Source organism: Anguilla rostrata, chromosome 18 (assembly GCF_018555375.3).
Source record: "Anguilla rostrata isolate EN2019 chromosome 18, ASM1855537v3, whole genome shotgun sequence".
NCBI lineage: Eukaryota > Metazoa > Chordata > Actinopteri > Anguilliformes > Anguillidae > Anguilla > Anguilla rostrata.
Window position 1 is genome coordinate 10,029,409 of NC_057950.1, and position 27,599 is coordinate 10,057,007.

A 27,599-nucleotide genomic window follows, 5' to 3' on the forward strand; every position below is an offset into this window, starting at 1 on the left:
TAACAGACACAAAAGTCAAGTATTTTGAAGGTACTAGGCATATAATTTAATCAATTTGAATGTCACCACTACTCAGTCACCAAAACCCATCCACATTAGCCACATGGTCGTGCTATATTGAGCCAGATTATGTTGTGGCCTGTATCTCACAATCTGTTAGGGCTAAAAACATGACTCATTCCTTGAGTCATGTAGAATTCAAAGCATGCACTGTTTACAATTTCCGTCATATTGCATTTTTCACAATTGAAACATTTTTTGAAAGACCTATATTTTCAAAATCCACCTACACCTTTCAAAGCAACTGCCACGATTTTTGGGACTCACACTTTTTAAGGGCAGACGATGAAATGTTATCAAAATAAGGGTTTTGTCATACCGCTCTCCTGAAGTTTGTGGCAAATACACATCAACACAAAGTGAGGCATAACTCCCAAACCCATATGTTTTCATTATTTTGTCTCTCAGGATTCAAGGACAAACACATAGGCTTCATTTTCCTGAAGGGATTTAGCTATACAATGATGCCAAAATATTTAGAATATAAAACCATTTAGAGGAAATAAATGTAAGCCCCCCCCCAAACTTAATAACTACATCAATGAAAAAAGTATTTGCTAATTATACTATATATAAAATGTATTACTATCATAAGAAAACGTAAAACTTAATATTTTTACATAAAATATGACATAATAACACAAAATTTGACCCCCCCCCCCCCCCCCCCCCCCCAACAACACACACACACACGTCAAATCAAATGTAGCACTAGTTTGATCACAATATCTCTCCACCCCCCATGGTGGTCCTGATTTTCAGAATAAGTCCTCCAACCAGTCTGTGCACAGCCCTGTGTGGGTATGGTACCACAGCAGACATTTGCTTAACTTAACTTAAACTCTGGTGCTGAACTAGCCTCTCATCCATTTTTTGCATTGAACAGACCATCGCGCATTGAAGCTTCTGATTGGACAAGCAGCCTACTCACATGCTCAAGACCCCGCCCAGTTCCTCAAAGGCACGGCCGGCGATGTGCTTCAGGGACAGATGAGTGAGGGTCCTGGGAAATTAAGCCAACATGACAGAAACGTTTATTTAGCCTTTCTTCCCCAACACCCCCCTGGCACAGTGTGGATCCAAGGCTATTGTCCCTTTGGCTTCAATTTCAGGAAATTAAATTCAATCTTAATGAATTCTCGGAAAGAGATGAGGGTAAAACACATCTTTAAACCACTGTGTTGGCCTTTCTGATATGACATTTCCCTTGGACAACTGGGCCAGATCTTGCAAAGGCACAAAGGGTGTTTGTGTCACGAAAGACTTTCAATACCAAGTGTGTCAGCGCTCATCAGTTCAAAAGAGAAATGACAGGACTGTGCACGTATCTGAATTATATATAGACAAATAGACACTCCCATCTCCTTCAGTATGGTTTTCCGCCATTGAAATCCTGCTGCCCAGTTCTTGCATTAGCAGAGATGCCAGTCATACCCCTGATGTCACTGTGATGTCAATGGGGTGATGTCACCCGCAGACTTTTGCATCAGAGATTGTTTGATAATGAGAAGATGTCAGCAGGAGCAGGTACAATGGATGACGGTGCAACGCCCTACAGTAGCGCTAGTTTAGCATGCACTTTGTGGCTCAGGTCCTAACTCAGATTGAAAGAGAAGGTCCTGAATCTCTAAGAGAGTCAAAGGTCTGTTTTGTATTACAGCCGGCAAAGAAGCAAACTTTTTCAGGATCGGAACAATATACCTGAGGGCTAACTTCCATTCTGGCACAATGCATTCTTTGGAATGGTGCTAGCTACTCCAGATGAGTAGACATTGTTCCAGGTCTCCAGTTTTTGGAATGTGGTTACCATAATAACAACTTGATTTACATAGCTCCTTTTATAGAGCAAAGCAGAACAAAGTGCTTTACAGAGGTGATCAAACCAGCACAACAAGGATACTGAAAACAAACAGTATTCTTAATAGCATTCATATTTAAACTAAAAAAATGAATTGATTAAAAATGAGTTGGTTAATCCCCAAGGTCACGGGGTACCTGCATAATTGGCCATCGCCCAGGGAGGGTGGCTTTCGGCCCACGGAATTCTGGTCTCATCACACACCAGTGACCTCCTCCAGTCAACAGTGGAACTGCACCCCGTCCGTCAAGCCAGCTGCACATTAAATTCATTCGTCCGAGATCACCAGTGAGAAGCTCAATGGGCCGCAGACTGAAGAGTGAAGTTCCACGCGGCAGCCTGAACATCATCAGACTGTGTGCGCGCTCAAAGGTTTGCAGAGGAGGTAACAGCGATGAGACAAGCGCACAATTAGACATTCCAAACTGGGAGAAAAAAAAAAGGCAGAAATCTTGTCCATTGGCCCTGCTTAGCTTGTGAGACGGCCTTTGCACATCTTTCTGCCTCCTCCGCGTGAGGCACCCCCACTACTACAAGCTTTCCCCTCTGAACGGGTGCTGCTCTGTGCCATGCCGGTCTCCCTGTTCCAAGGCCAAACCCGCCTCTTCCATGCGGCTCCTGACTTACTATGTCTTGATGCCGCTCTAGGTTGTCTTGGCCTGCAGTACTGCCTCAGATGGAGAGAGGGAGGGAAGCAAGCTAAGCAAGTCCTCACAGCCACATCTATTTCAGGCCTTGAAACAATGGCAGGAGATATACTTCTGAAAACGGCAGCAATTCATTTTGGTGTCCTGTGGGGGACGTGAGTCTCTTGTGTTAATCTCAAAAAGCGTATATTATGCTCTGCCGAAACCTGCACTATAAGAGGCATTTTTTTAAATGATATGTAAATTTTTTTTTTAAAGAATTTTTGGGAAATATTTTCACTGCTATTTGTCAACATGTATTACGACACTTGTGTTATGTCCAAAAATTTTGAAATTTTGAAAAACGAAATACGCTCTTGTTCTCTGCACTGGTAAAACACACCAGACAAAGGCAGAATCTATATGGGCAATTGAATCAACAAGGATCACTTTCTTACTCAAGTATCCTGGTTACACATGCGTTCCAGACATGTCTTAAACCGAGGAGGTTCCAGGGCATGCTGACCCTGCCTGTGTGGGTTTCGTAAATAAAAGAGTAATTGAGATTGGCATTTGTGCTTTCAGGCAGTGAGAAAAGCCCAGCAGTTATGGCGACATAATATGTCTGCAAGTATTGTAATCACATTACAGGGTGCAAGGTTTGACTGATAGTGGAAATGAGGTCGGTGTGATGAATTAAGATCACAGGCACAGACAATAGGAACTTACCCACCGAGGACAATGTCTGTGCCAGTTTAAATGAATTAATCTGATTTTAGTCTTCAATGATCCATGATGGTCTGCAAATATAATATCATCAAATAGCATTTATTTGCTCACGCACACAAAAACACACACACACATGTGCATGCACACAAACACACACATGCGCGTGCATGCACACACACACACACACACACACATTTCCCCAGGAATTAACTGAACTGAAAATGTGTGTGTTTAATTTCAGTGCTTAAATCCTAACCTGCTCTGAGGAATAGGCAAGAAAAAATATTGGTGGTATTGTCAAATGTATCAATTTGACCAAAATGAATTGATTATGCCAGCAAATGGTAATATCAGTGGCCCCACATGGGATTTCAAACATAATTTTCCCTCTTTATGACAGTCCAAGTCCACTGCATATAGGGACCACAGAAGGGTCTTTCAATTTGAAACTTCATTGTTTCCTTCTGCATTGAGTTTTTAAGAAAAAAAGTTTGTGGCTCTAGTCACACACACACACCCACACACATGCACACACTCCCACACCCACACCCACACACACACACACACCTCATTTGAAATCAGCAATCATTCTTAAAGAGGTTAGGGAATTGATCCGGAGATGGCCAGGGGTACTGGTTCACATGGGAAAATTCCATGTTCTGACAGTCATCTGCTTGAATAGAGCATGCAAAGAACAGACAGTGGCCGTCGGAACCAGGAGCAGGGCTCCACAGTGGGCTCATTTTGTGGACAGCAGGGGATCAGTGCTTCACATCTGTTGTACATGATGAAATGCGCATTCACTGACCTGTGGAGAAGGGTCCACTTGCAGACTGACACTCTCAGAACACGCAGTCGCACATACTTTCTCAGACCTTTGCAGAGGTGGACATTCCAGGGGTCAGAAAGTAAAAGTCCTGCCATGTATTTCATCCACCACTGAACTCAGCCAGCCGATTTAGCTCTACCTCCTGGCTGAAGAATGGTGCTCATTAGCAAATCCAGGTGACTGGAACTAAATCCTGGGATTAACTTTTACTTTCTAAACCTGGATTGTCCACCTCTGGACCTTTGGCACACTCAGCAAAGGAAGTCACAGGCTCATCCTTTTGTGTGTGGAAGACCACTGAGCTTGGTCGCTAAAGTAACTAGAGGGAAGCCACACTCCATTCATCCACATAAGTTTTGGATTTAAACTGAAGGACATATTTTCAAAGTTTCTTTTCATCCTGGCCACATAATGAACATACAAGGTTGGGATTCCATTTAATTGCACTGTTTGAAGATTGCATACGTATTGTCATCTTATTTTTTGTTTGTGCATATACACCCTACCATTACTGATGTATTGACTTATTAATCCAGTACCTTTGCATTTAATTTAGTTGATTTTTACTGTGCTTTATGCAGCCAATAAAGCCAAAATACAGTATAGGTGACACTCAGAGAATAACTTTTTGCCAGCGAGATAACTGCTAGACCATGGATAAGTTTTTTAAAATATATTTTTAGCAGGCCTACAATGTGTTTTCCCATAAACAGAACAAATCTGTTTAATACGTTTAGTATGGTGTGCGTCCTCTTGGCTTTGCATACAGGGTCAGGAGGCATTCCATGATAATGAAGCAATTCCAAGCTCTGGATCCGCTGCCATGATTCTGATTATCATCCTTAGTTGCAATTTGGTTCCAAAGCCTCTCAATGTGTTCTTCATGACCAGCTAAACTAACACTGGTAACACAGTAAAAAAAAAAAGTGGTGTTTTTATTTTACACCTACAAAATACCAAATCATTTAAACAGCTCAGGTTAAAAAATACATTATTTGCTTTCTTTATATGGTCCATAGTCATTCTTGATTACTTATGATTTTCCGGAAGCAGCACGCGGTCTTTGGCCAACAATTACATGCGCATGAAATGTGCATGTAATTACAATTACAGCCCACATGAAATGTGAAAACCTCTCCAAAGTCTTTCAGCGAGCTTTTATATTTAATAAACAAGATGGTAGTGATAATGAAGAATGTATCAGATATATTCCACGTGATGGTACCCAGCCTCCTGGCTAAAAGCACAACACAGTTATCTTTTTTTCCTCCATTTCTCAACGCAAAACATTTATGATGCAACGTTGGGAGCAAAATTCACACAATTACAGTAATTTGATATTAGATTAAATGAATAGAATGCCTTAACGTAAATAAAGGATTAAAAAAGGAACTTAACTTCATACTTATGTATTCTATATTTATCGATACGTGCCCATAAACACACCAGTAGCTTTATATCCCTACAGAAGCTATTTTATGTCCCAGATATCGTTCAGTTTTGTATGAATTATACATTTACAATATGAATATATACATTTGAAGACCAGTTCTGAAAACAGCAACCTAAACCAGCTGATGATAAATGAGGCGTTTATCACTTACAGTCGCCTGTATGAGTCTCTTTGAGCTATTGGCAGGGATAGTTCAGTCACACGGTTGCATCTGATCGTCTTGGGAGAGCACATACAGATCCCTGGACATTGAAAGTCTGAAATGGTCATGAAGCCCCACATGCACATGACGGACGGGAAAAGAAGAAATAAGACGGAAAGACGCAGGTCCATGTTCTGTCGTTCTCCACAGAGTGGCAACTACTCTCTCGTGCCCATCCTGAAACGTCGAAGTATGAGCAAACCGCGTCAGGAGTAACCTGTGCGAAGTCGGGGGAGTGAACGAATATTCGTCCCTTTGGCATTGCTTTCCCTGGGGGGTTCCTTGCTTCCTCAAAACTCAGTGAAGATTTGAAAAACGAATGAATCTGACTTTTGGTTTTTAAAAATTGCATTCCTATTACTGGAAACCGAACACAATCTGTAGGCTAATCTCATCTCGACCAAACCACACAAGAACGTGCACAGCAGAAGCCGCGCTCGCCCGCGCTGCGTTAGGTTTCAGGGGATCCGGTTTCTCCCCTCTTGGAGTTGGAGTGCAGGATAAGTCATTTCAGTTTACACGTGTTATTATTATGTCTACTGTTTATAAAAGAAGCGCTCAAGAGTTCTTAATGTAGCCTACTGTAAAGAGACATTTCATTTTCTCCAAACCTTATGTTAATGTGTAACTCAAAGAAATATAAGGTCTTAACACTGTATGACACAATGCATTATGTTCTCGTATAGCCTAGAAGGGAAACTATGCGCGACAGAGTTGTGTGTCCATAACTTCCGTCATGGACAGAGACCGACCCTGTGTTGTGAAAACATTCAGTGTGTACAAAATTTATTATATGCACCATGCACTGTGTGAAGTGCTGCGCGCCGATTATTTAATCTTCGGAATTCTCTGGCTGTTGCTTTTTAACACACTAGTACATGTGAGTATGTCGAAATTATATCATGAACATATAGCACAATAGATGATATAGTACAATAGATGATATTTAGTACAATAGAAACGCGGAATCCTTACAATGAATGCAACACTACCAAAAATAGCCTATGTTGACATGATTTATTTTATGTAAAAGTTCATAATTGTGCAATTTCTGAAATGCATACGCAGTACATACATATATTTATATGTACAGTGAGCTCCATAATTTTTGGGACAAAGAGTTTATTTCTTGATTTGGCACTGTACTCCACAATTTCAGTTTTCTAATCAAACAATTCGCTTGTGGTGAAAGTACACATTCCATGTATACAGTCAACCCACATATCCTTTTTGGCAAATTACTTTTTTTGGGAGTATATAAAAGAGAATAATGTATTAACCACATTGGACAACCCAACCTCTGTTGTGCACAAGAAGGGCCTGTCGCCGTTGAGTTGTCATTTAGCCCCATCTTTTGACTAAAGGTATGTACTGCATTGCAATAATCTTTTCAATAATCCTGGGGCTGGGACAATAAGACATTTCGAGGAATCAACAAATCGAGACAAAACTATTGATAAATATCGATATTTATTATTATTATTATTATTATTATTATTATTATTATTATTATTTTTAATTGAAAGTGTATCCAACACCTGGATTTCTAATGGAGTCACTTTCTTAAAAAAAATGTCGCTGTCATAACCACTACCAAACATCTTTGTTTTCATTCAGATAGAGACTTGTGGCCTACATTCTTTGGTTTCAGACAGGACCTGAATTTGTTTACAATCTGCCTGTCTTCCTGAGCACCCGTCCGGAAGGGAAGATACGCTTCATGGCATGGTCGGGTCCATGTATCTGTGGTAATTGTTACAGAACCGCAAATATATAATATGTTTATGTATATATGCACACACATTTATCCATAAAGAGGTTAAGCGATGTATAATACAAATATATGTAAAAATGCAAAAATAGAACTACTTTCTTCTCTCAGGAGCATAGGGTGAGACAGGGCTGTAGCCTAGGCCCAACCCTACTCAATATGTATATTAATGAATTGACAAACATATTAGTACAGACTGCTGCATAGGCCTACTACCAGCACAATTTTTGCTCTCTTGCCACACTCTGAGGGACAATGAGTGAGCACACACGTACTACAAACACACAGCATACACATGTTCAAGCCTACATGCAGGCATGCACTCCCACTCACAAACACACACATAAATACACACGCACACAGGTAACATCAAACATGGTCATTTTTGTTGCAGGATTTTTTATTTATTTAATTTGTTTATTTAATTATTCGTAATTTATCATCCATATTGTACATAGTTTTCTTATGTAACCTGCTTTGGCTACACACCTGCCTGCATTTGTCATGCCAATAAAGCTCTTTGAAATTTGACTGGCGTGGGGAACGTTAATTTATGCATGAAAAAACGATAAATTGCTAACTGGACCCAGCCCTAAATAATTCATGTGAAAAATATATATTGCTCGTAAGAGTCATGTTCGTTTTTTTACACTTCACACTTTTATTATTAGGACATGTGACTTGACTACACTAAACCAGACGACTAAAATTTAACAAACTCTAACTTTTCTCTCCACCAATTAGCACAAGCCTTTGTGCTGAACTAAATCCGCCAGTTTACAGTATGTAGGACTACAGTGTCCAGGAACCCTTTATTGTCAACGAGCTGACGTAACCACGTTCGGAGACGGTGGAGCCATCTAGGAACCAGCCCCCGTGACTTCGCTGACAGTAGTGTAGTGTGAACGCCAAGAAGTACTAGGAAGTGAATGAATTTTAACATACATTTGTGAAATAGGCCAAAAACCCACGGTTTTGCACAACGAATTAAAAAGGTAATGGATAAGCTTCGTCGCGTATTGAGTGGTCAGGAGGAGAACGAGGAACTTGGACTTACTTCTCAGGTATATGCCCGTGAAAATATGCCTAATTTTACTTCGGGGAGCACAGTATCGTTATGCATGCAAAAGGAAGGCTGACTTGGCTAACGGCAGCGAGTTTAATGTTTTTTCAAGTTACTGTTACCGCAGTTAATTTGTGCCTAAATCTCTATATATTGACAAAACGTGTATTAATTGCTTTTTGTATTATTATTGCACATTTCCGCAGTGTGTGAGAAGTAATGTGAAGTGTTACCAGTTCTGTCTTGTTTATCAGCTAGCTAGCGTTACTAAATATCTACTACTCGAGTAATATTGAATATTGAGTACAGCTACCAAGCTTGTCAGAAAAGATAACAAATACACACAACGTGAATAGAAACTGTAATCTATGTAGCTCTGTAGTAGACCATTAATGTCATATCTTCTTAACGTTTGGACAATATTGCGTTATTTACTGTGGCCGTCTCTTTGCATGCTTAAGAAAAGATATTTTTTTGCAACACACGAAGAAAAACTTCAAGTCACTTCCAGTTGACATTGGTCACACCCCTGCCGCTTGCTGGCACAATTTTGTCGTAAATATAGTGCTTGTTAATATTTGTCTGCATTTTGCTACCTTTTACATGCTTTCATCAGGAAGCAATGGATCAGGCAAGGTAAGATGTTCAAGCCCCTAGTCTCCGCAAATTCTGCCCATGAACACTAATTCTGGATCGGCGTATTGCTTTCACATACCACAGCCTGGGGTCTGGAGCACGGGTTGGACACGCTCATTCTGGATCGGGTGCACAACGTACAGACCGTACTGAGCTGTGTTGAGTGTATGGCTGACGGGCCCTCCTCATTTCAGTACGAAACAACAAGACCAACTTGAACAGAAACAGTGATGTACATGTGTAAATAAAGGAGGGAACATTTACAGACAGATGATATTTAAAGGCATCTTCAACTTCAGTTGATTGCATAATGAACTTTAAATATCTATGTTGCCCAGACAGCATCCAAAATAATTTTTTAATGATTGTTTTGAAATGAAAGGACACTAGTTGTGCGCATGGCAAATCGCCGCATTTTCACCTTTTGTGTGGTATTAAATGGACAGGTAAAAATATGGAAATGATTGTCATTTTTGTCCAGGCAACATGTAAGCTGTCCTCCTGCATGATCATGTAACATTGCCAAAAAAATGTAATTGGTTGATATTTGTTCACCTTGCTGCCAGTGTTCACTCTGAACAGTTTTTGTGTGAAATAATTGTTTTCTTGACATGCCTGAGGTGAAGCTAACTGAGGCATCACGGAAAAAACATTTCAAATGTGTGACTGGAGATGCAAATCGACTCTGCTGAGGCATTTGCTGCAAGTTGGGATCCCTTTAGAGTACTGAGACGTACATTCTGTTGCCGGTTTGTGTCTGTGAGTGCGTGACTGCGAACACACTGCGTGTAGAAAGGTCTTCAGCAAAAAAAGAGCATCATTTGCAGGGTCAGGTTTTTTAAGGGAATGGCTCTGGGAACCGGCTGCCTCGGGACGGTAGCGTGGTGACATCCTCCCTTTGTTCTCAGGTCCTGGACGCCTCCACGCTCAGCTACAGCACGCGGGTCAAATGGTTCATCATCTGCTTCGTTTCCGGGATCCTGTGTTCCATACTTGTGAGTTTCACTTCCATCTTTCCTGTTTCTTTTTTTTTTTTTTTTCCTTCATTCACTTAACCCTGTGGTTAGTCTCCTCCCTGGCTGCTGGGATGAGTATTTCACTGGCATTAAAATGAAGGAGCGCTTCTTTCCTTTATATAGGATAGGTTTTCCCATAATGCAGTTGTTTAAGTCTGAAACATTTGTGTGGTTAGTGTTTGTTGTCAATGCTGTTACTTTGACCTCAATGGTGTAAGGAATTTAAGCCAGATATACATATTTTAATTAAAAATGATTAAATGCCGTAAAAGTATAGTTTCTCAAAAGTTCCTCATCCCAGTTTGGAATGACGAAATACTAATGCTGTGCCCGCCCTGACATTAACGCTGTAACGTCCTGTGGCAGTTTGGAGGGGGAGAGGGTTCTGATGAAATGCCCTGCCCTTCGAAATGCGGGCCTGTATAAAACTCTGCAGTTCATCTGCACCGGAGGACTGCGCAGCTGATGCAGCTCACACTGTTAGGTCACAGGCACCAGCCAACCAGAAGGGAGCGTGACGGATAATGTGCGCATCAGCTGGTGCCTTTTTATGCCTTTGAGGGCCTTTTAAAGCACACAAGCACAAATACTTACTGAATTTCCCTCTCTAGCCTAACTGTGATCCTTACTTTCACTTTCAGTTGTCTTCAACGTGGTGTGTATATGTGTGTCTGTGTCCATTCTGTGTCTGATTGAGACACAGAAGGACTCAGATTGTGGTTCGATTTCAGTATTACACTCATTCAGTATTGCACACACAACAACAGTTGCAAATGGAGGAAGTGTCTGAACAAGAAAATCTTTAAAATTTTGATGAGTCTCATGTTGTGAGTCAGAAGAGAATTTGCATGTTTTGAATTTTTCTTACTCTGTTACTCTGAAACACTGCTGCCTGTCTCTGTTCCTTGCCTTATATTTTGCTTTCTCTCTCCCTCTCTCTCTCCCTCCCTCCCTCCCTTCCCCCCACACCATATTTTACTTTGCTCAGTGTGAACTAGGCTGATAGCAGCGATATGGAGGTCACAAACTGACATTTGTCACTGTGGCAGATAAACCACTTTGGACGCCACAGTTGAGCTGAAATAGACTAAGCGTGAGGCAGACCTGGGCGTGCCAGAGCAGGCAGCTTTCAAGCAGCCAGTTGTTTAAATGCTGTCCCCATTAAAACGAGTAAGCACATTCACAGAGATTCAGAAACCTCTTATTTACATACGTCACAGCGGTTTTTAACGTTTAACCATTTCTGAGTTTATTCCATAACCCAAATTTTTGGCTGGACCTACCCTATAAACGCGACTTTCTGTGACTGAGTGACTGAGTGATGAAGTTACACCATTGGTCGGCCGGATGAAGTGTGTTAGGTCCAGCCATATACTAGGTTTTGACCTGGTCTTGTTTACTTTTCTTTTTTTAAGAACACCACTCCAGACATTTATTCAAGCCAAACACTGTACCTTACTTCTAAAAAACATAAATCTTTAAATTTGAGTGAAAATTAGGATTCCTAATCTGCTCAGATATATATAATTATAATAAAACTAATTTTGGCATGAGTAATTTAGGATTTTAATCTGAACTCCTTATCCCGTGGGTTTAACCCTCCTATTATGCTTGGGGTCAATTTGACCCAATTCAATGTTTACTGTCTCTAAAATATGGTTACCATACTTTTTTCAGCTGGATATTTTATGACTTTTCCTAACTTTATGGGAAAAAACATGGCAAACATGAAATTAACTGAAAAAATTATTTTCAATGTCCTGTTCACATGTACGCATCGGCGTTGTTGGGGTCATTCTGACCCCAAGCTCTATTGTTATATAAAACCCTCATTTTGATCTTGTTTTTGTTGTGTTGGCTGAGGGCACTTTCACATTAATTTGTGTGTGTGTGTGTGTGTGTGAGAGAGAGAGAGCATGCGTGTGTGCGTGTGTGTGTGTGTGGAGACGAGATAGTTCCCACAAGATCTCTGATCATTCTTGCAACATGGGGGCAGGGGAAAACTTATAATAAGGGCTGCACACAGAGCCCTCTAAACAATTTCTCTTTGCATTTGTGCCTCAACTAAAGATTTTGAAAATGACCACCAGACAGAGGCGTATATTTTCTGCCGCTGAGGTTCTGTCACAGATCTTGGAGGGTGAAAGTGATTTAGATGAGGATATGTCTGAGACTGAGGATAATGTTGAGGAGGACCCTGATTATGTGGCATCCTCCTCTAATGATGAGAATGAAGCCTTTGAGATACCACATTCTGACCCTCCTGTTGTTTCTCAACCACCAATAAACCGTCCTGTCATCTCTCAACCACCAAAAGATCCTCCTGTCATCTCTCAACCACCAAGAAACCCTCCTGTCATCTCTCAACCCCCAAGAAACCCTCCTGTCATCTCTCAACCACCAAGAAACCTTCCTGTCGCCTCTCAACCACCAACAAACCCTCCTGTCATCTCTCAACCACCAAGAACTGACATACAAAAATGGAGAACTACTATGGTCCGGATCCCCAGTTGAAAGACAGGGTAGACTTAGTGCTGCTAATGTCATCAAAATGGTTCCAGGCCCTACCAGATATGCTAGCAGTCATGTACAAGACATAAAGTCTGCATTTGAACTTTTCATAACACCATCAATGCAAAAGGATATTCTTGAGATGACAAACTTAGAGCGGAGGCGTGTGTATGGTGACAATTGGAAAGAGCTGGATGTGACCCACTAGCAATTCTATATTGGGTTGCTTATTTTGCCAGGAGTGTACAAGTCAAAAGGTGAAGCAACAGAAATCCTTTGGAATGCTGACACTGGTAGGGCAATTTTTCCAGCCACAATGTCTCTGGAGACATTTCATGTTTTCTCCCACATTATACGCTTTGATGACAGGGAAACAAGGCAGGGTCGACAGGAGCGTGACAAATTTGCACCTATCTCGTCTCAATGAAGAATTGATGCCCAGGGGTACCTAGTCGAGCTGTTATGTTCATTTTTTTATCAAAACTCAATTCTGGTGACTAATTTACTTTTTATTGGTGTTTCTTCATTATTGAATAACTGTCTTGTGTTACTTATTGATGTTCTGAAGTGTTTTCTGAACCTAAACATTTGAAATGTTTGACATTTTTTATATTTTTTTCTGGGGTCAAATTGACCCCAAACATAAAATATTACTATGCTTGATAATAAAAGGTGTGTTTCTTTCCAAATGTTATTTTTCTTTTGTAATGAGCACTTAATACCAACATAAAGCCCTGCAAGCACCAAAACATACTTTGTTTTCTATTTTAGGTCAATGAATGAGATTGTACAGTCATTTGCATATTTCGCAATGGTCATATAAAATCAATACTTGATGTATAAGGGGAGGATGGGGGGAGTCATGTTTTATTTACTGGGCTATTAAGATGGTCAGTAGAAAGGCCTAAAGTAGCTGAGAGAGAAACTTGGGTAACACTTTCAGTTACAATTATTTTCTGCAGGTTTATGTTGCTGTGGTCAAATTGACCCCAAACATAAAAGTTGTCAGTTAATTTGAACATAATAGGTTATGGAAGGAATGTGTTGCATGTTGTAATAGTTCACCACCACTAGGTGTCACCTTTTGATTTAGAGGAGCTTACATTTGACTGTTGCAGGGTTGGTATCAAAACCAAGGGTTGAAATTACATTCTGGCTCATGTCGTGAGGTGTACATGAAGTGTACAGCACAGAGAAAGTGTTTGGTTCACATTTGATAAATTAAGAGTAAGTAAATAATATGTGTTGATACTGTTTTAAACTGCTGAAATCATAATGCTCCAGTGTGGTGTATCCAGCCAAGGGACCAGTTTTCAGTGCAGTGATGTCCCCCTGCAGTTAACTTAAAATCCTGACTCACACAGTAATTCACAGGCGTTCACAGGTGCTCACCAGCCCATTGCTCAGCAGCGCCCCCCTCTGGTTCGGCATTAGCCTGCGATCCGGCTGCACCTTCTGCTCCGTTAGTGCAGCGTTCAGTGACCACGTAACTCAGCCGCACCACAGAGTGGTGAATAAGCAGCAACCTGGCGGCATGCTGGCATGGAGTGAAGGCATTGCAGCTATGGGGCAGGCCTATAATTATGATTTGGCACTCTGCCTTTTTGGAGAAATAAAAAGATGACACTCTGATAATGGTGTGGAGAGATTCTGTGAGAATCCTGGTGCCCTATAGAGAAATATAACACTGGGCCCCTTTAAGAACATATATCGGTGCTGGTGATAATCCTCCATATAAATCTATTTTTGGGTCCCGTCCAGCACGGGGGCCCCTGAATTATTAGCACTTTTCAGCACACGCTGTTCCCGATGGTGTGTGGACACTACTGTCGCCTGTAGCTGCTGATAAAGCGCGCTGGTGCGAAGGCTGTCTTTGAGAATGGGCCTCTATTTCTCATCGTGGTGAATTGCGCTTTGTTTGTGTTTAACCGAAACAGGGGACAGCGTTGCTCTTCCTGCCCAAAGGCACCCAGCTGTTTGCAGTGTTCTACACCTTGGGGAACCTTGCAGCCTTGTCCAGGTAAGGATGCACACCGGCCTGCGTTGGGCATCTCTGTCAGAATGATTCATTACCTCAGAGAGAGAGAGAGAGGAGAGAGAGAGAGAGAATGTGTAAGTGTTTGTGTGAGTCTGTGAATGAGTGTGTGCGTGTTTGTGTGAGTCTGTGAATGAGTGTGTGCATGTGTGAGTGTTTGTGTAAGTGTTTGTGTGAGTGAGTGAGTGTGTAAATGAAACTGTGAATGAGTGCGTGAGTGAGTGTGTGTGTATTTGCACATTTTTTGCAGATACAGCAGTAGAAAGACCTAAGATTGAAATAGTTGTTTCTGGCCCCGTGTTTGTGTAGGGCTGTGTTTTATGTTCAAAGCCTAAGCGGCAGCAACGGGAAACAGCCCATTCCTGAGCCCATTAATGAGGGGGGGCGGGGGGGCTGTCACATTCCTGTTAGCGGCTCGCTGATGGGAACCGATCATCGCATTTTTGCTGCGCGGAACAAAGTGTTTTTCGGGGGGGTGTAGATCAGGTAGTGATTAACCTCGCTCGGCAACCCCTCCCCCCACTACGGGACGCGTGAAGCTTCGTTCCTCCATCGCCCGGTAACGGGCCTCGGTGACGCCGCACCTTCCGGAGTGTGTGAGGTCATCGTGCCCTCCCCACATTCCTGGTGACATTTTGTTAATGTTAAATGGTTCGGGCCCACTCTTCTGGAACATCACTTGCTAAAATGGTTCCGGGTAAAGTTAATCATTTTAAAATGTGCTTTTGCTTTGGTTACATAACCTGGCTGTCTTTTAACAAAATTTCATTTATTCTTTTTTTTTTCGTTTTGACCTTTTTTTTCTTTTTGCCAACAAATGACATTGTCAACGCATCAAATTCACTATCCCATCTTTCTCTTCCCTTGTGTGAGACCGAGTGGGGAAAAGACGCACCCTGGAGTTTTTGGGAGGATTTAAAATGAACAGACATGGCAGGCTGAGAACGAGGCAGGCGTGTAGGATCCTCTTGCGGACGTGGCGCTGCAGTCTCCTGTGCTGAAAGATCACAGCTGGTAGCTCGTTGGTTTTGGTGGTCCGTCCTCACGTGTAAGCGCCCTCAGTGCCTCCGCCTGTGGCAGGGGCTGAGGCGCCGCCGCCGCGGTCGACCAACCTCATCCGGCAGGCTGCGTACAGTCGGCCGCGCATGCCGGGAACAGCTAGCGCAGCCTCAGTTTAAACGGTTACACGCCTGAACAGGGAGACCGTGCTTGTGAGATATTCAAAGCGGCTGCTTGTGAACCGTAGGACCGCGCTCCAGCTCCTGTATCTAATGAGACTGGTGTGCTTCTGCACTCACCTGGAAACACACCGCTCATTAAGAATGGTTTTTAGGATATCATGAGCATAGCATTGCACTATTTATGCTAGCCTCCTTTCAGTCAGTCCTGAACAACAATCAGCAGTCCAAAGAAACATAATTGACAACGTACAAAAAAAATCCCAAAAGCTAAGAATTTTACTTGTTAACTTCATGTTAATTACCCATACCCTTCACCACCCCATTTGAATTTCTGTAGAAGGGAACACAGAAAACACCCCATACCCTAAAATGTCCAACAAAAAAAACCTCCAGATAGACAGCTAGATAGATTGCATTTCGATTTAAATCAGAGGTAGACAGATTGATGAGTGGATGAGTGTAGTTGGATTCGAAGATGCAGCTGACTGGCTCTCTGGCCACAAGTGTCAGAAAATTTAGTTTCACTGTGATCTAAAATTTGATTTGAATAGCGGGAAGCTCAGTCTTCTCCCCGTAGATGTGACCATTATGGCTTTTTCCTGTCTGGGATACATGACAGCAGTCGAGCGCGTAACCAGTATCAGCACATGCACCCCCGTACGTGTGCGAGGTCCAGCGTGTGCCTGGCGTGTGTAAAGCCTTTAGCGGTAAAACAGGGCTTCACCTCAAACCCGTGTGAGAAGCCGCGCGAGGCTCACGCTCTCAGCCTAACAAATTCCCTCATCCCTGATCAGTATCTCGTCTTCATCCTTGGGTCTCACATTCTGTCTGACTGTTTTCGAGCGCAGCAGGACTCCTCCCCTTTGTGTGCCGTGTCGCGGTTCGCCCTGCGTGTTTCCCTGAAGCCGAGGACGTCGGACCTGTTTGATGACTGTGGAGGGCTTTATGGGTTATGAAAGGCTGTTGTGCTCAGGGCCCTGTGGTAATGACGTGCTTACGTGCTGAAGCAAATGCCATTGTGTAAGGTGACTCTTTTTTTTTTTTTTAAGATCATTCAGCTGGTATTTATGTCCTGTTTAGTATACACACACACACACACACACACACACATAAAAAGTCTACCTTTGCCTTAGTAGAATGCCTAATGTTGAGAGAGGGCACTCATAGCACAACAGTTCCTCAAATTACAAACATCACAACCACACAAGTCAGTCGTACAGGCCATACAGTATCAGGGGAGGTCATTCTAAAAAGGAAAACTTACCGAAGTGAAAGTACAGGGCAACTGAAAGCATCTACTGCCGCAAGTGAAAGCGTTCAACAGTGAACTCACTTGAAATGTGACAGTGGTGCAGATCACTGAGCACAGGAATGCGTTCGGCTAAATGACCTGCTGGAAAGTCACATCTAGCCGCGTTCCACTAGAAGATCCCCCCGCCCCCCCCTCCCATGTGGCCAGTGGTGAACCCGCTGCCTGTTACTGCCTTCGTTTCTCTCCCTGCTGATTCGACCTGCTCAGCTAACACACGCATCCATCATTATTTTAGGGCAGGAGCGGCCAGCCCTGGGGCCTGCTGCCTGCTGCTGGGGCATGCTGCTTTTCATTGCTGCTTGTTAATCATTTGACAGTTATTTGATGAATTAAAGCAATTGAGCACACGGTGAAGAAACCTTGCCTGCTTTGTTGGGGGGTAAATTTGGTGCTGACGTTCCGACTCTGTCCCCTGATAGGCCGGTCCGGGGTTGGCCCGCCCCGTGCCGGTGTTCCCACATCACCGTGCCCTCTCAGGAGTGTTGTGAGGACATAAATTGGTGGCTGTGCACGAGTGAGAGAGTTCTGTTTTGAATGCTTCCTGATAAATCTGCTGAGGGGATTTTGAGTTTTCCCAGAGGACGCTGGAAACCAAGTCCAGTGCTGCCAAGAGGAAGCACAATCATTAACTGCAATTTTTAACGAAACCCGCAAGAAAGATGTCTTTGTGATTTACTGGTGCCTTCTCAAATGTGCTTTTCCTGGTCAGCTGGTTTACAGGACTGATCTGCTGTCACTAGGTCAGACGGCGGATGTTGTTGCTGTTGTCGTTAATGGGGCAGCAGGTGGGGTCATGTTTTAGGGTCTCTAGGCCAAAGCTGTTCGCTGGTGTGACCAGCACAGGTGTGTTTGGAAAGCTGTTAAAAACCCCTTAAGCAAACTGTTCCAATTGTTCTGTCAAATCTGCCTGGCAACACACTGTCACTCAGGTTTGTCTGCATGGTTTCAATGGCAGTTTCAACTCTCTTGCTTTTATTTATTACAGTACTTGATTGTACCTTTTGGGCTTTCTTTGTTTCTTTACTGGGAGGGGGTGCGAGGGGGTAATCATCCTGGCTTCACATGGCCACCCTGAACATTGCTTTCTGGGCATAACATATTATTGTATCAAATGCTGCATTGTAATATGATGGTGATACGAAACATGTCCTTGTGCCGTGTATTGCAAAATTGAATTACAGCCCCACGTGACAGAGATTAAAATCATCTTGTGAGCAAATCCAGCCCCAAAAAAAAAATTCTGTTTTCTCCCCTCATGTCTCGTGTCGTGGTGTCACGTGTACCTGCCCGTGCACGTGCGTGTGACTCGTGCGCGTGACACGTGCGTGTCCCCTGGCTGTGACTCTGGACTTTGCTTCCTGTCTCCCCACAGCACCTGCTTCCTGATGGGACCCCTGAAGCAGCTGAAGCGCATGTTCGAGCCCACCAGGCTGCTCGCCACCTGTGTGATGCTGGTAATGGCGGCTCCTCCGCGTCTCAGACTGCTTCGCGGCCGTCCTCTTTATCCTCAGCTCGTTTTCGCCCTGATTCCCCCCCCCCTTTTTTTCTCCCAATCTGGAACGCCCCATTTTATTTGAAAGCAGGTCTCATGGCTACCGCCTTCTCCATCGGTTCAAGGGAGTGCAGACAAGCCATTGCTCTCTGCCAAAAATATCCCGGCGTCTGCTGGTTCTTTTCACTCCACTGTTCTCCAGTTGAGTTTGCACAGTCGTTGAGTCGCTTGTGTGCAAAGAGGCGTGGTTGTCCTGCCGACTGAACCAGTCTCTCATTGGGAGGCACTGCGACCAATTATATGTGACCCTCAGTCAACACTGGCACTGTTTGGATTTGATACCAGACTGCATGGCCTAGCCATATACTTTACTTTACATATACCTTATCATATACATATACATACTGGAATAATGTATGATTCCCAAGCTTGAGATGTTGTTGGATGTCTTACCTCTAGGTTCTAATTGCACCTTTAACTTTTTTTTTTTTTTTGAAGACAGAAACCTAATTTGAGCACCCAAAGTGTCTTGTTAGACTTCAGCATGTACCAGTCACCCATTTATGGCCATTCTCATTGCTTACATCATCCCAAGCCTTTCAAGTGGTTTATCATTTCGGAAATGTTTATTTCCCTCTGAAATAAATGAGATTTCTTGGCTACTCTTTAGAGAACAGGTGTGTGTCAAAGAAACACGTTTATCACAGATCACTTTAAATGGATGGCAGTTGGGCCTAAGACCGGCTTGCATTCCGAATAGCCAACGTGCATTCTGTTCTTCCAAGAGCCCTAATGGCCGACTGGCTTCCTAACGTCGCCAGTTTCAAGTAGAGATTTGAAACTTATTAAGACTACCTCTATAGAACATAGACCATTCAGGGCTCCAGTGATACTGGTCGATCTATTCTGTGAAAGTGTCCGATGAGTGCATGCCTGTCTTCATCTTTTGCTTTAAATCATTCAGCTATGTATAGAATGCCTGTAACCTGCCTAACATGTAGATGATCACCCTAATTAGACTGTGCTTTTTCCCTTAGCTCTGCTTCATATTGACCTTGTGTTCAGTCTTTTGGGTAAGACTTGTTTATTAATGTATTTGTTTGATTTAAAAAAAGTATGCTTATGTATATAAAAAAAAGGTTGCATTGACAAATAACAGCCTAGTTCTCATTCTTCATATTTTGGAAAGGTCTAACTGGCCCAAGTTAGCAGACCTAAATGTGACACGCCAGCAGAATCGTTTTTATGTTTTGTAAATGGCATGAAGTGTACTGGTGAATGAAGCATTGTTTTCTGCATGTTTTCCTCGCAGTGGCATAAGAAGGGGCTGGCCATTGTCTTCTGCATACTCCAGTTCTTGGCGATGACGTGGTAAGCCTTCTTTAGCCTGTCTCACCGCTTTTTCGGTCTCCTTCATGAAGTAGGTGTTAGAAGTAGTCGTGAGGTCATTGTCTTTGCAACGACTGGCCGTTTTATTTACTTTGATTTATATGCATGCACGTACACACGCACAGGGTTTTACATTTTTACCGGTGCTGATCATAAACAGCGCCCGTTTTATACCCGTTTTATACCCGTTTTATGCCCGTTTTATACCCGTTTTGGCAGAGGTTTATAAACCCCTGGCAGGTGAGACTTCATTTGTAACGAGGGCAGTGGAATTCTGGGGAGGGAACAGCTGGCCGTGTGTCCAGTGTCTGTGATGTCAGAGGCGATGATGACAGGGCCCGCCTCCAGGCGACTGGCGTGCGTCCTGAGGAGACGGAAGGGGAGGAGCTGAGAGGCGGGTTGGCGAGGCCACTTCCTGGACGCCTTCCCTCCCTTCGCCTCGTGCTGCAGGGTTAGGCGTGTCTCTGTGCCGGTGCTAAGTCATGCAGGGCGGATCACGGAGCCCGATCTCCCGCTGACCTGCTCTGGGCCTGTCCCACGCGAAACCCCGGCTCTCCCCGGCACGTGCCAAATCCTGTTTGGAGTGAAAGCCTTTAAGACGGATGCCGCGTGCGTTCAGCGTGCGAGCGCTCCCTCTTCCTCTTATGGAGCCTGGCGTGTCATTTCCCTTCAGCCCCTGGAACGGGGCGGGGGGGTTTGTGGAGAGGCGTGATCTTTCGGATCAGGGTTCGCGTTTTCAGTTCTCTGCACAGGAGTCCTGGAACATCCCGGCTGTATCTGAGAACATTTCGAACATGGGTTTCTGAGTAGCTCTGCTGGTAAAGCACAGCCCCCTGAGCACGGTCTTGGCCCTGTCACCATAAACGTGTTCGTCTCTGTGCATGTACTGCGACTGTAAATTGTGCCCGTAGGCCAGCATATAATTGAAAGTGGCACTTTCTGGAGAGGAAGCTGCGAGAGGGGATGGACTGTACACCTGCACCTCTCTGCAGGAAAATCCTACAGCCAGTCCTGTGAAACGGCTCAGCTGAAACCAGGCTCAGAAAAATGGCGGGTTTATGCATAGTGTAAAAGAGTCATATGGGTTCTTTGAGAGTGAAATTGAGGAGAAACCCCCCCCCCTCAGGCCTGTGGACAACAGGACAGTGGTCTTGAAAAGCCGCCCTTGAGACCGGTGTGGCTCGGGGCTTCATTGTGTGACGTTCCCTCATGAGGCGCACGCTAGCCGACGTCCGCGCGCCAGACAACATCTGCTGCGGTCCCAGCCTGGCGAGGAGAGCGTGGGGACATGCCTGCGCAGTCACCCGAGGAGATCTCCGGGGTCGCCACGGGTACGGCGCATCCCCCCCCCTTCCGCAGTGCGCGGGGGCAGATGGGTCTTACCGCCATTAACGAGCCGAATGCAGGGCCTGGAGGCGAAGAGCTAATCTCATCATCTGCTGTACGCGTCATCCTCCTCCCCGCCCCCCGCCCCCCCGCCCCACCCACCCAGATGCACGCAGCAGTGACCAGGTGTGTGTCGTCAAGATGGATTAGTCAGCGCGTGATTAGTCACTTAAAAGCGTGTGCGTGTGAGTGTGCGCGTGCGTGTGCATGTATGTGCGCGTGTGAGAGACAGTGAGACAGGGAGAGGTCAGGGATATACATAGAGAATCTCGCTCATCCCTTCCTTAGATTGTATAAAAGTAAGTAAAAGCAAACGAGCGTCCTGCTTTGTTTGCTTGCTGATTTACTGGGTCAGCTGAGCTGCTTATCCTGTTGGCCTGTAGGTTCACCCTTCCGTTCTCAGACCCAGTGACACTGCCCTGTCAGTGGGGCAGCAGTTCATGCAGAGTCCATGTAAAAGTGGAAACCATTTAAACCCTCTCTGGGGTTCAAACCCATTGCAGGTGCGTAGGGCCCTATCCAAGGCTCTCCCTGGCTCATTACCATGGTTACCAAATCTGGCATGAAAGTGATGTTATTGGGACGCTATCAAAGCACGATGTACCATTGGCCGGGCTCAGTGATCAGCGTTGTGTGCGTGTGTGTGCGTGAGTGTGTGCGTGCATGAAGGGTGTATGTGAACGTAAGAGGGGCAGCCGGCACATGCCTAGCCACATGCCGCAATTACCCATAAATCACCAGGTCCAGTGCAGCCGCCCGTGTCATCGCCATTATTTCTAGTTGGAACATTCACTTCCTCCTTCGCTACTGACTCAGTCTGTGGGCCTTGCATTGCTCACGTCTGACCGGCATCGTCATGGCAACCGCCTCCAGCCCAAGCCAGTACGCTCCGGCGTTTGGCTGCTTCCCGGAACGCTGTCCCTTCTGTTTGACCCCGTGCCACTCTGTTCTAGACAGGAAGTGGGGTGACTTTCTCCTCCAAGCTTGCAAGGCTGTGGAAAGACTCCTCCTGGCTTCTGTTGTCTTTCAGAAAAGTCTGTGTTTTTTTAAATTACATTTTTAATTGTTCATTTAGTTTCTCTCATTCACATGTACTTTTTTTGTGTTCTTTATTCCTCTAAAGGACACACAGTTTACATGGTGCCTTGCTGAGGGTTAATGGGAAAACTCTTTGTTGGCCAGAATAGTCTTTCAGAATGACTCATTGCTTCTAAAAACTGTCATTTTAAGCATTGTTCCTCTTCCTTTTGTATTAAATTTCATATAATGTTTTCTTCAGAAAAAAAGAAAACACACACTATCTGTCAAATTTGGCCATTCCGTGCCCATATAACCTATTTTAAGGTGATTTATGTCCACTGTAGGAAATTCTAATTTAGGCAGATGAATATCAAAACTGAACAATGTAATCCATTAATAATGTGTTGTTGTCATGAACTGAAATAACACGGACCCAAATTTAAATGTACAGGGAGCATCAAAGGCACTGTAAAAAGGAACCCGAGCGTGGCATCTGATTGATGCTGTCAGATTGATTTGACTTTCTTTTCACCCTGAAACAAACAATGACACATTTTTTTTGCCCTTCTGATTGTTCTCTTTTATGTAATAATAGGGCCGTCATTAAATGATTATGTAAGATTCATTTTGCATTAATGCTGGGCCCAGATTATTCTCCCACCGCTGGGTTTACGCGCTTGCCTGGCCCCCTCTGACGCTCATCTGTGACGTTTAACTGGATTTTAGGCTCTAACTCTGGGTATTTCTCCCCCCCTGCTTTGATCCGGCTCCTGTCCCGTTCGGCTCGGGGGGAAGTTATGCACCTTTTCTCCCTGTCCCCTGATTATAGGGGCTGGTAATCTGGTTAAGTAAGAAGAGAAAATGGCTTTGGTTTATTTCCCCTCCCTGCACGCTAAATAATTGCCTCTTGTCTTTTCTCCTCGTAGAGGTCGGTGGGGTTGTGTTTAATGCCTTCTTACCTCTCTCTCCTCCCCCTTTTCTCTCACAGGTACAGCATCTCCTACATTCCGTTCGCCAGGTAAGGACTCCCGTAGGCGTCCTCGTTTGTCCTCGGGTGTGAAGGACACCCTGTCCTCGGGCACTTTGTTCAGCATCGATTTGTCCATTATCACCACAGGCCACACAAACATCATCCACATCAGCGGATAGCGCTGGCCTTCTGTGTTTGACTGAGCATTCTGGGAAACGTTTGAGTCTGATGTATTTGTGTGTCTCTGCTGTCCTTTTATCCATTATTGGTCAGATTGCATTACATTACATTACATTTATTTGGCAGACGCTTTTATCCAAAGTGACGTACAATAAGTGCATAGCAGAAGTCATTGGAACAACTGCAAACACAGGTCCGATAAGGTACAATACGCATTTTGTACAGTTGGTCCGTGAGGAACAAACTCCTCTGCATGCCCTCCCCTAGAAAGTTCACTCACAAAGTACTGCATTGCTGCTCTGCCTCCTGTGTGCCCTTAGATCGCTGAACTTATTCACGCTGTAGGCAGATTTGAGTGCACAGATCAGAAGGAGCCACAGGCTCTGTTTAAGGAAATGGTGTCCGGTGAAGAATTCAATGGCAGTTGAACACAATTGATATTTTAATGGCATTTTGTGTCCTGCCCTTGACCTTATGTCAGTCTCTGGTCCTCCCCCACTCTTCACACCATGTCCATACATTCAGTAACATTCACATACACATGCATGCACACACACACACACACACGCCAACACAGATGCATGTGTTCTCTCTCATCTGCAGAGACTCTCACAATTTCTCTGTTGTAATGATGTGCACACAGATGCACACGCTCCCACGTATGGTTATACACACACGATCTCTCCTTCTCTCTCTCGCTCTCTCTCTCTCTTTCTGTCCCTCCCCCCTCCCTTACACACACACACACATGTGGGCCGATGTGTGGGGGGTGGGGCGATCCCTGAATGAAAACATGTTTTTATTTAGGGCTTGCGTTCTCCGCCCATATGGTGTTAAATCCGGGCGGGGGTCACGCCGGACTCCCAGTGCCCCCCAAATGGCCTCTTGTTTATTTTTGGACTCCCTGGCTGGATTGTTTATAGCGACTTATGCAGTTTACCTGCAGCAAATAAGAAACAAATGGCCGTTAAACATTTGTTTGAATGCACACACACACAGCATGGGTCCTTCAATTCATTTTTTTATTTGCTTTCCTTTTGGTCTGTTTGTAATTATTTTTTTTTGCACCAGATTGAGGTGTTTTTTTTCAGTTTGAGCTAAAGGTGTATTTACTTAAGGACATGAGAAACACAGCTAATCACATACTGTAGCTGTAGATACAATACAAGACCAATGGATTACGAATCCTTGGTATGTTCTGTTAAATCCATGATCTGGGTTTTTTTTTTTTTGTTCAGTTTTTCCACCTTTCAGGAAGCATATTTGGGTGTGTCCAAAGGCCACAGGCTGATATTGGGCAGGGGGGGGCACAGGGGGAGGGGTTACGCTGTTCTTCTCGCCGCCCCCCCCCCCCCCCCCCCGCGCACTGTTGGAATGCGAGCGCCATGTTGTCGGCGTGTCCATTCCCATAACTCCTCCCCCATATGCTGAGACGCTACACACACGCGCACACGCACGCACACGCACACACACACACGCTCGCAGGCGTCTCCGTAATCCACCCAGAAAGCTCAGGAGTCCACCCCCAGCCCTTCCCCCCCATCCCCTCTTCATGTTGCTACCCTGAGGGAAGAACAGGCAGAGGAGGGGAGGGAGGGCGGGTAGACAGAGATTGGCCTTTAGACCTTGTGTCTAACTTGCTAGCGTGGCTGCAGTGCTGATGTTTTTCTGATCGTTCCTCATCTGAGCACGAGTCTTTGTTGTTGATTTTTTTTTTCCATCCCCTTCCTGTCTGGTAGAACAGAGGCGTGTTTTGCTCGTGCTGAAATGTGCGAGGCTGTCACCGTATGAGGTCGTACTCGGTCATGGATTAAATGCACTCTACCTCAGCCAAATGGTATTTTTTATTTAGATTGCTTTTTTTTTTTTTTTTTTTAATCAGAGGAAAAATGCATGTTTTGGTCATTCAAATGTTTGGACACTAAACATGCAGGAAAACCAAGCTGTCATTTTAAAATACTGCTAGTTCTTGCAAAAGAGTCTTCGAGGCCATATTAAATGGCTAAAGCTGATCTCTTTAAATACACTATGATACCTCAACATGGTTCACCTCATTCTCAGTGTAGCGCTTCTCTGCCCTTTTGGAAACCTGCTGCTGCATCGTTTTATTTCAATTTTTAAATGTATGTATGTATGTATATATGTATATATATATATATATATATATATATATACATATACATATATATGCCTTCTCATGTCCTCTCTAAATCATGATCTATTGATTGTGTTTTTTTATGTTGATCACTATAAAAACAGTCTGACCTCAATCTAGTGTTCACTAAAAAGATAAAGGACGATGGTTGATGAGGATTTGGGGTGTTAGAGGTGGAAGGAGTGCTTGCATTGTGAGGCCGAGTGTAGAACTACACATCCCAGGTATCTCTGGGAGAGAGTCACCAGCCTTTTCAGCCACCCACACTTCAGGGTCTTTGTTACGGCTCTCTCTCCCCCTCCTTTCTGGTGTTTCTAACCTTGACTGATTTCACGCCTCCTATCGCCGTGAATTTTGAGCGAGGGATGCGGCGTCTGCATAGCAACACGGAGAGACGAGAGAGAGGGTGAGCGCGAAAGAGAGGAGAGGGAGGCGGAGAAGGCAGCCGCCAGTGTGACCTTGTTCCGCTGTTGCTGTGGTGATTGCTGATGTTGCATCATCCAGACGGCGCATACCTGAAGGGGCGGCGCGGCTGTATGTGTGTCTGTGTGTGTGTGTAAGGGGGGGGGGGCATTCATCCATCTGAGCATGTGCGATTTTCCCGCCAAAACGTTGATAAATATTCATGAGATATGCCCCTGCCGCCACAACAAAGGAGCACTGTACCCGGAGTGCTTACTGTATAAATGGCATATGGCCTTGTGTGGGGAGAATGGAAAAAAATGTCTTGGTGTGAAGAACATTTTAAATCATTTCATGTGTTCAGTGTGCTTTTCCTTTCTGACAATTTGACAATTGACACTTAGTTTTGACACGTGACACTTAGACAATAGTTTAATTATGATGAAAATGAAAAGCAGCTCCACTCTCGGGACTGTTGGAATTTTGTCCTCACTTTATGAGAATATTTCCCTGAAATTTTGTTTCTTTTTTTCTCTAGGGATGCTGTGTTGAAGTGCTTCACTTCATGTCTGAATTAAATCACTTTACTCCAACAAATCATGTGAAGACTGGTCCCAGTTTGCAAAAAGAAAAAAAAAAAGACAGTAAATATGTAAAATACATTTTTATTTAATTTTTAAAAAAATGTTCTGCCCTTAAATTTACTATATGAAAGATACTGTTTTGGAGCACAGCCATTATGTAATTATATCAGCAGCTATTAGAGGCTACATATAAGCTGCAAAAAAATGAAATGTTAGTGGATAATTACTTCTTAAATAACTCTTGTTTTTCTAGTTTGATTCATTTTTGTACTTAACGAGATTATTTAGCTCATATTGCTTGTTTTAAGGGACATCAAGTACATTTTTATTTTGCCACTGACAGGTTATTTTGCTTATTTTAAATCATGCATATTTTTTCTTTTATTTTGGTTACATTTTTACAGTGTATGAACTAACATTACTGAGCTGTGTACGTGCACAAGCAAAATATTTTTTATGTGAGTTAAGTCTTTGGGTGTGAGAGCAGAATGCTTGATGAAAATATTAAAAATGTCTATAGTAATATATCCTGAGACAGAATGACACCATATTCTTGTGAATTTCCCAGCTCGTTTCTGGATTCAGTGTAAAATTGGGAACAAACGACGCTTTTTGTGTCTCATGTCCTCGATAATTCGTGCGTCATAACTACTAACCGTTTTGCACCATGTGAAGACCGTTTATTTTTATAGATACTTTGATCTTCATTCCACATAATAAAGTATTTGTATTGAACTTA

At 43.8% G+C, this 27,599-nt stretch overlaps 2 protein-coding genes across 3 annotated transcripts in view; one reads left to right on the forward strand and one right to left on the reverse strand.

Annotated features, from left to right (window-relative positions):
- The window catches only part of mertka (c-mer proto-oncogene tyrosine kinase a), a 38,502-nt gene extending 32,380 nt beyond the window's left edge, over positions 1-6,122 (reverse strand). The window contains exons 1-2 of the mRNA XM_064318141.1: positions 5,707-6,122; positions 992-1,063 (exon numbers count right to left, since the gene is read on the reverse strand). Coding sequence (XP_064174211.1) covers positions 992-1,063; positions 5,707-5,888 — 254 coding nt within the window. The 5' untranslated portion in view covers positions 5,889-6,122. The remainder of the gene's footprint in view (positions 1-991; positions 1,064-5,706) is intronic.
- Positions 6,123-8,389: 2,267 nt separating this feature from the next.
- On the forward strand, positions 8,390-27,599 carry sft2d1 (SFT2 domain containing 1). 2 transcript variants are annotated; one of them, XM_064317043.1, is made up of 8 exons: positions 8,390-8,592; positions 10,136-10,222; positions 14,692-14,774; positions 18,655-18,736; positions 19,812-19,847; positions 20,087-20,145; positions 23,558-23,587; positions 26,815-27,599. In XM_064317043.1, the coding sequence occupies exons 1-8, from the start codon at positions 8,527-8,529 to the stop codon at positions 26,852-26,854; spliced, it is 483 nt and encodes a 160-aa protein (XP_064173113.1). In that variant the 5' UTR covers positions 8,390-8,526; the 3' UTR covers positions 26,855-27,599. The 2 variants fall into 2 exon arrangements, with proteins under 2 accessions (XP_064173113.1, XP_064173114.1); XM_064317044.1 differs by lacking the exon at positions 8,390-8,592 and adding an exon at positions 8,619-9,227.

Bases quoted from the DNA above. Each gene is read 5' to 3' on its own strand.
- sft2d1 (XM_064317043.1), top strand. From the start codon at position 8,527: ATGGATAAGCTTCGTCGCGTATTGAGTGGTCAGGAGGAGAACGAGGAA. The intron at 8,593-10,135 runs GTATATGCCCGT...CTTTGTTCTCAG, and splicing joins AACTTGGACTTACTTCTCAG to GTCCTGGACGCCTCCACGCT. The intron at 20,146-23,557 runs GTAAGCCTTCTT...TTTCTCTCACAG, and splicing joins CAGTTCTTGGCGATGACGTG to GTACAGCATCTCCTACATTC.